The following is an 8607-nucleotide window of genomic DNA, read 5'->3' as shown; positions in this document are numbered from 1 at the left end:
TCCTCAACGCCCAAACACTTCTCTCCACTCACCTGCTGAAACAGTGAATGCTCTCTCTCTCTCTCTATCTCTCTCTCTCTTTCAAGCAGGAAAGACATACACACACTCATCTGAGATCCTTGGTGGTTCTCATTTCCCTTCTCATCTCCGTGAGCACCTGACATTGAGGGAGCTTGTTCCCTCTCACTTCCAGAGGTCAATATTCCGGCTTGTGGTGAGAGCTCCGCGCTGGCGGCCCAGCCCCTTTCCCGCTTCAGCCTGGGACGGAAGACCCTGCTGGGGGCTGGCGTGGCCGTCATGCTGCTCTTGGTACTGGTGGTCCTCATTCCTGTTTTGGTTCACGTGGCAGGCAGCAGCGAAAACGGAGGTCAGTACGAGATGCTGGGCACTTGCCGAATGGTCTGCGATCCGTTCTTGGAAAAAACTGGCACTACGGCTGGTATCGGTACGGGAACAGCTATCACTAATACGCAACTGGAAGCCGAGGCACTGACTGATCATAGCATGGGACCTCCGTTGCCGACCTATGCCCACGGACCACAGGGCAAACCCGGCCGGCAAGGGAAACCAGGGCTACCGGGACCTCCAGGACCCCCGGGACCACCTGGAGAGCCTGGTCCTCCAGGACCAATGGGGCCACCGGGAAATAAAAACCACACAGAGCGACCAGAGATCTTCGCTCTGGGTGGAAGAACAGCTACCGGAATGGGCACAGCGGTTTATACCATGGGACCCCGCGTGGCCTTCTACGCAGGTCTGCGAAACCCGCAGGAGGGCTATGAGGTTCTGAGGTTTGACGACGTAGTTACAAACATTGGGAATAACTACGATGGATCGACTGGGAAATTTGTGTGCAAGGTTCCAGGAACGTACTTCTTCACATACAACGTCCTCATGAGAGGAGGGGATGGAACCAGTATGTGGGCAGATCTTCTGAAAAATGGACAGGTAGGGGGTTTTACTGATAACACATCTGTACTGTGAAAAGGAATCAAAAATATGAATTGCTATTGAAACTCATTTTTAAGGACCATGTTAGGTAGGAATACCTCCTTATGGTAATAGTAGTACATTTTCACTTTTTACAGTCTGCAGTTTACAGTATGTATAACCCTCAAACATTAAGATCTATATATATGTTGTTTTATTTACATATTTGAACTTTTTATTCATTTTTATGTTGTACGTCCAACATGTGCTGTTCATGCCGTATCTGATCATGTGTAATGCCTACAGCTCTCATGCAGGGAACAAGAAAAGGGGTATCATACGTTTACCAAGCTTTCTGAATGATGACAATTATTATAGACATCTGTCTTTTTATATAATGTTATAATGACTACAGACAAGAAATTTAGCTAACTTTGTCAGTCCGAAAAGGTCTGTTTTAATGGAAAGGTGCATATTTTTCCGGCAGCATATGCAATGCATAAATTACGTAACACTGACGAAAAACAGACTGCCACAGGGATGTAATTCCTCGAGTTTCTGAATAATCCCACTCCACTGGGTTTCAATTTGAATATTCACAGGGAGTGCATTTAGGGTTGCTTTCCAGCAAAGGTCAGTTTCATGTTTGAGATGAATTCCTTTCGTGTCTATGGTCAACATAAACTGTAAACAAGAAAAGATTTCACTGAAGCAAGAGTTCGCCTCTAGTCAGAAGGACTGCTGCATGTGTGTGTGTGTACATACTATACTTGTCTTCTGGCATCCTTGTGTGTCATTCTGAATCAGGGCCCTTCTCAAACACCCACGGCCATTCAAACACACATTTAGTATTTGTTGTTCACACACAAAATAAATACTTTAAAAATGCCACACACATCAGAATATGCGCTGAGGCCTGCTTTGTGATTTTGGAATGTGGGATATATATATATATATATATATCACATTCTTTTATTAGTTTTTTTCCCTCTCTTTTATTAGTTTATTATTTTGAATAATTTTGAATTTTTTTTATTTTTTATTTGTATTATTTTTATAATGAACTGTTCAATAAAAAGTAAAAAACAGAACATAAATGGACATTTTAGAGGCTTATATATATATATATATATATATATATATATATATATATATATATACGTACTTACATACTGGTTCAGAGCATCTCCAAAACTGCAGCTCTTGTGGGGTGTTCTCGGTCTGCAGTGGTCAGTATCAAAAGCGGCGACAGGGTCATGGGCGGCCTCAATGGGGGGCGTAGGCTGGCCCGTGTGGTCCGATCCAACAGACGAGCTACTGTAGCTCATATTGCTCAAGAAGTTAATGCTGGTTCTTATAGAAAGGAGTCGAATACCGTGCTCGCAGTTTGTTGCGTATGGGGCTGCAATCCACAGACCAGTCAGGGTGCCCATGCTGACCCCTGTCCACCGCCGAAAGCAGCAACAGTGGGCATGTGAGCTTTAGAACTGGACCACGGAGCAATGGAAGAAGGTGGCCTGGCCTGATGAATCACGTTGTCTTTTACATCACGTGAATGGCCGGGTGCATGTGTACGCCGCTTTAAACACTTGGGTATCTTTGTGAATTCAAAGTTTTAGTTGCTCATCTACACTTTTTTTCTGAAAACTCTAGGTGACTCACACAAAAACTGTGCACACATGGCTAATCTGAATATATCTTTTAGCTCCTTAGCTTTAGCTAGGCAATGGGATCTAATTATAAATCTCTCATGCTCAGTCAGTCATACAGTTCAAACACACAGATACACATGAACCCTCAGACATGTATAAATACAGACCCAGGCATGCTGTGTGCTTGAGTCAGCTGTGTTACTCATATGAGCGCAGAGAGTTATGGCCCACAGCGACAGCATTTCACCATCTGACTGATGTCCTCATATTTGAGCGACTTTGGCCTCTGTCCATCAAACAAATAAATGACAAAATTGTCTGTCCTCTCAGGCTTCCAAATAAACAATTAAAATCTTTTTCATCCATTAGTTTAAAACTACTCAGAGTTGTTCACCCAACCTGACTACTTTTAAAGGAGAGAGGGCAGTGTTTTATTTATAGAGGCCGGAAATAATGAGGAGAGAGGCGAGGAATGTGATGAGAATGTGACAGACTGGACGCAAACCCACATCTCCCAGCGAGAAACAGCTCAATATGTCAGAGCATATGTTTCCCTCTTCAAAGTCTCTTTTAAGGCAAGTCAGATCACTCAGTGGCCATCTTGGTAAAACCCCTGGCAATTGGTATACAATTAGAGGTTCTATGCAGTTGAATTAAAGGATTAGTTCACTTTCAAATTAAAATGTCCTGATAATTTATTCATCCCCATGTCATCCAAGATGTTCATGTCTTTCTTTCTTCAGTCGAAAAGAAATGAAGGTTTTTGATGAAAACATTCCAGGATTATTCTCCATATAGTGGACTTCAATGGCCTCCAAACGGTTGAAGGTCAAAATTACAGTTTCATTGCAACTTCAAAGCGTTCTACACGGATCCCAGATGAGGAATGAGGGTCTAATCTAGAGAAACCATCGCTCATTTTCTAAAAAAAATTATATACTTAACCATAAATGCTCATCTTGAACTAGCCTCTCTTCTTCTTCTCTATTTGAATTCCAGCAGTGTAGACGCTGCTAAGTGTATTACTGCCCTCCTCAGGTCAAAGTTTGAACTAAATTGTCATAAACAATATGCTAGTGCAAGTATATAACAATTAGTTAGAACTTTGACCTGTGGAGGGCAGTAATACACTTAGCAGCGACTACACTGCTGGAATTCTAATAGAGAAGAAGAAGAGAGCTAGTTCAAGATGAGCATTTATGGTTAAAATGTACATAATTTAAATTTTTTTTTAGAAAATGAGTGATGTTTCTCTAGATAAGACCCTTATTCCTCGTCTGGTATCGTTTAAAGTCCTTTGAAGCTGCACTGAAACTGTAATTTTGACCTTCAACCGTTTGGAGGCCATTGAAGTCCACTATATGGAGAAAAACCCTGGAATGTTTTCATCAGAAAGCTTAATTTCTTTTTGGCTGAAGAGAGAAGGACATGGACATCTTGGATGACATGGGGTGAGTAAATTATCAGGAAATTTCAATTTGAAAGTGAACTAATCCTTTAAAATAGAGCACCAAAAATTATGTTTCAATTGCATATGCTAAATCAGCAATAGAATCTGACAACAGTGGTATGATAAATTATGCTTCTTTTGCTCAAAACGTGCAAATAACTGACCGTTTTGCATTTAAGTTGACCGGATTGCATTGTAGTGGTGGAGTGATGTTGTGCAGTCAGAGAAAGTATAGCAGACTGCACCATGCAGATTACATTCAGCAATAATTTTATGCCTGTGTTTGTGCTGTTTACTGAATGCAATGCAGAAAGCATGTGCAAACAACAGTAGGCATTTCTTAGTGAAATTCCCAGAGAATGTGCATAAATTGTTTTACTGTTTTTTTTTTTTTTTTTATGTTTTTTTTTTAATAAAATGGTTCCTATCCTTGATTCTGATTGGTCAATACCTGTGTTTTATTCACAATAAAACATGGCTATGACCGCTTCACCCAACGGTTCTGTGTATCACTACACAACACCCTTAGCAACCACTCTTAGCAACATAAACTGTATCTTCTTAGTTGATATTGTTTCATTGAAGCTTACTGTATTATGTAGAAGAGTATTGTGAGAAAGAGATCAGGTGAGTGAGTTTATTACCTGCATTCAGATTTAGCATTATCCTTCAGGTCAGTCCTATGTTCATAATAAAAAATCAGTTCAAATGTATTATTATTCCGATGTATTATCTTGTCCTTTTAACATTTAAGGGGTTTTCCCATGACTGACAGCACTAGTCTAAGCATTTGTCAGATGTGTCTTGTTCCGTGTTCACAACAATTCAAGTCTTTTCAATGTAAAAGTCTTCGCTACTGACTGACACACTCATAAAGACAGTCTTTGCCGCCATCTGATAGCGTGAAAATGTAACTTCTGTTTCTGTTCATGGTCAGGGACTATTTTTTCCGGCGGAAGGAAGGCTTTTAGAAAAAGTTTACTTCATGAAAGTTGCATTAATACATGTTTCTGGCTTTAATATTTGTATTGTGTGGTAACTGTTTTATAAAAGCGATTAGGTACTCGAAGCTAGTGCTGTATCATGAATAAGTCACGGCTGAAGGGGTTGCAGGCACTCCGCTTCGTGTCGTGACTAACAACGCCCTTCAGCCGTGACTTATTCATGATACAGCACAGCCTTTTGTACTTTATTGCTTACGTATATTAATGTATGTTAATTTTATCGGAAATCCTGAATAAAGGAAAAATACAGTGCATGTAAAAAAAAAAAAAGGCTTGACACCACATTTCCATTGTAGCATTTATGTATTTAAATGAAATGAGGAACATCCAATGCTTGTTTGCCTCCAGCTTTAGTTCTGATCACATTTTCATCATCACTTGCATTTATTAAAAGGTTTGCTTTAGGAGAAGCACAGATAAACCATCAGCTATCTGAAACAGATTCATTAAAAAATTGTGAGCTCATTTTATTCTGCCAGAAAAAAATACACATCGGTAATTTGAGAGTCAGACAGTATGCCATCAAAGTAATGTGATGAGAAAAAATAGTGTTTAAATAAGACTTTCATGCTTTTTCTTTTTTTATTATGTGTGTGTGTGTGTGTGTGTGTGTGTGTATATATATATATATATATATATATATGTATGTACAAACATACACTACTGCTCAAGATTTCTTAATGTTTTTGAAAGAAGTCTCTTCTGCTCACCAAGGCTGCATTTATTTGATAAAAAAACAGCAATATTGTGAAATATTATTTTAATTCGAAATAACTGTTTTCTGCTTGAATATCTTTTAAAATATAATTTATTCCTTTGATCAAAGCTGAATTTTCAGCATCATTACTCCAGTCTTCAGTGTCACATGATCCTTCAGAAATCATTCTAATATACTGATTTGCTGCTCAATAAACATTTCTTATTATCAATGTTCAAAACAGTTGTGCTGCTTCATATTTCTGTGTAAACCATGACAGTTTTTGATCAATTAAATGTGTCATTGCTGAATAAAATTATTAATTTTCTATATATATATAAAAAAAAAAAAAATCTTACTGACCCCAAAATGTTTAGTGCACAGTGTGTGTGTAAATATATATAAATACTATTACTTATTCTCTTTGGACAGAAAACAGGTCTGATAAATGATCTCTTGTTCCCTTCTCTCTCTCTCTCTCTCTTTGCAGGTGAGAGCCAGTGCCATCGCCCAGGATCAGGATCAGAGTTATGACTACGCTTCAAACACGGTCATCCTACACCTGGACCCTGGGGACGAGATCTTCATCAAGCTGGACGGTGGGAAGGCACACGGCGGAAACAGCAACAAGTACAGCACTTTCGCTGGCTTCATTCTGTACAGTGATTAGAGGTCAAGAGGTCACTGAAATCAAGTCTCATTGATTGAAGTTGTAAATCTGATATTTACCTGAAATTAACAGCTATACACACATAACTGAGTCACAAAACACAAGATAATTTGTTTAAAGGGTCAAATGATTCATTATGCACCCTGAAGGGAATGGCCCTGTATGTTTCGGTGTAGCAGGCACTTGGTTTTAAAGCCTGGATCCTGTGAGAACACAACAGGAAGTGGTTTTCAATTCTTGAATCTGCCCAGAAACCTTTCACAGACAAGCTGAAATCAACCAGAAGGAGAGAGCAGGGCTTCAGGGTTTCATCAGAGTCGTATCTGACTGAAAACCCAGTCAAGTCAGTGTTGATATTTCATTATGATGTTGTCTTTGTATGTATGATCAATCTGTGAATCTACACTGATGTTTATCAATGTGTCCGACATAATGTGAAGTGAATGATGTTAAATTATTCCCTAAAATCTTAATAAGATGAGCGTATGCACCTGGTTTTGACTGCTGTAAATTACACCTTGTCCGTTGTAGATCATAGTATTTGTGATTGATGTGTGGATGTGGAAATACTAGCACAAATAAAGCTCAGCATTCATTTCAGCTTTTAGCTAAAGTTAAATCCGTTCATTGTAGTTTTTACTAATCAATTAGGAAGTATGTGGCTTTCTTAGCTAATAAAAAACCCTTAGCCTACTAAAAGTTAACAATGGATGGAGATCTAACTGTAACAGTGATATCTCGTTTATAATGATGAGCACATATCTAAAACGATGTACTGTATATATCACAATAATCATGACCTGTACAATGTATCTAAATATCTTCTGTTCTAAATGTAACAGCTAGATTTTTGCTTTTGCTAATAAATGGGATTTTTGTAACATTTTGGGTCACTCGATTGATTGTAAACTCATGCTTGGAGTGTCTGTCTTGTGGTTTGCTGTATGTTTGCATCCTAACTTAAATTAACTTTTGTAAAAGAATGTAGTTTAATTTTTTATTATAGCTTTTATTTTATTTTTTCAGTTTTCATTTTTAGTTTTTAAACACTTTTGGTATGTGCTTTTTTTAAATATTGTTTATTTAGCTTTCATTTATTTTTATTTCAGTTTTAATAATTTTAGTACTTCAACATAAACCTATTTATTTCAATTAATTGCCAAGGCAACATTTCTGTTTTCTTTTAAGTTTTTTAAGTTTAAGTTTTGCATCTAGTATTTATATTTAATATTTCAACTTCATTTCAATTATCAAAAATGTTTTTTATATTGGGTGAAATCCCCTACCCAGTAGTCTACCTAATTTACAGTAAAAAAAAAATATTAAAAAAAAAAAAAAAACATAACATTTTTCAGTCAAAAAATGACAAAATGTGTGTTTTTTCCCCAAAATTTTAGTAATTTTTTACTTTATCAGCACTTGGTAAAATTTTTGGCACTTGGTTTGTGAACACACAAAAAAAGGACATGATTTGAAAAGGTTAAATAGTCCTGAAAAAAAAGTCACACTTGTATTTTTTGCGGTCAAAAATGACCGAATTGGAAATTAATGGGAGACAAATTTCATCTAGTGGAAACGTTTCATACTGCGCCCAAACAAAATCTTACTGAAAGCTCATTTTTTAAGATAACAACCTCAAATTTGGAATACAACTTGTTTAGATTTAGAGTTTTAGAGTAAAACATGTTTTGGAAAATATTTTTTTCATATAAAATTTAAAAACAGTATTTATGTCCATTTTTCATAATAAGAAACCTTAAAATTCTAAGTTTTTTTTTTGTTTCAATTTTTTTTTCACATCAGCAATTGTCTTCAGCAATAATCTTTAAAAAGGGACCAAACTTAAGTCTGTGCTACAACAGTTTAAGTTGGAAATTTGAATCGACCAATAGCAAACCATAACCATCCAATCAATTCCACATTGACATCACAACGGGCAAGAAAAGACTATCGCAACTTCTGTTTCATGCCGACTTTAAAATGTGGTTTACAAATCGTCATCAGTGCTACATACAGATGTAAACACATCCAAAACATTTTGTGATTTGCAAAAAAATTAATAAATAAACACAAAATCCCCTTTCTGTGCATGCATATGCTGTTATTTGTCATGAATGAGTAGACGTTTGTGTTAAAAAGACACAAGAAAATCAGAACAAGAGAGATAAAGAGAGAAAACGGCAGATTTTAATGATAAAGAAAAG

General features: G+C 37.2%; 1 protein-coding gene across 1 annotated transcript; it reads left to right on the top strand.

Annotated features, from left to right (window-relative positions):
• The first annotated feature begins 7 nt into the window (after nucleotides 1-7).
• On the top strand, nucleotides 8-6420 carry LOC125257832 (C1q-related factor-like). The gene is made up of 2 exons (XM_048174594.1): nucleotides 8-948; nucleotides 6224-6420. Exons 1-2 carry the CDS (start codon nucleotides 298-300, stop codon nucleotides 6401-6403), a joined length of 831 nt encoding a protein of 276 aa, XP_048030551.1. The 5' UTR covers nucleotides 8-297; the 3' UTR covers nucleotides 6404-6420.
• Nucleotides 6421-8607: the final 2187 nt, after the last annotated feature.

Source organism: Megalobrama amblycephala, linkage group LG22 (genome assembly GCF_018812025.1).
Source record: "Megalobrama amblycephala isolate DHTTF-2021 linkage group LG22, ASM1881202v1, whole genome shotgun sequence".
Lineage (NCBI taxonomy): Eukaryota > Metazoa > Chordata > Actinopteri > Cypriniformes > Xenocyprididae > Megalobrama > Megalobrama amblycephala.
Note: the sequence above shows the minus strand (reverse complement) of the source record. Positions and strands in the feature narration are given on the sequence as shown.

Excerpts from the sequence above, each read along its gene's own strand:
- LOC125257832 (XM_048174594.1), top strand. The coding sequence starts at position 298 with ATGCTGCTCTTGGTACTGGTGGTCCTCATTCCTGTTTTGGTTCACGTG. Across the intron at positions 949-6,223 it reads ATCTTCTGAAAAATGGACAG|GTGAGAGCCAGTGCCATCGC; the intron begins GTAGGGGGTTTT and ends CTCTCTTTGCAG.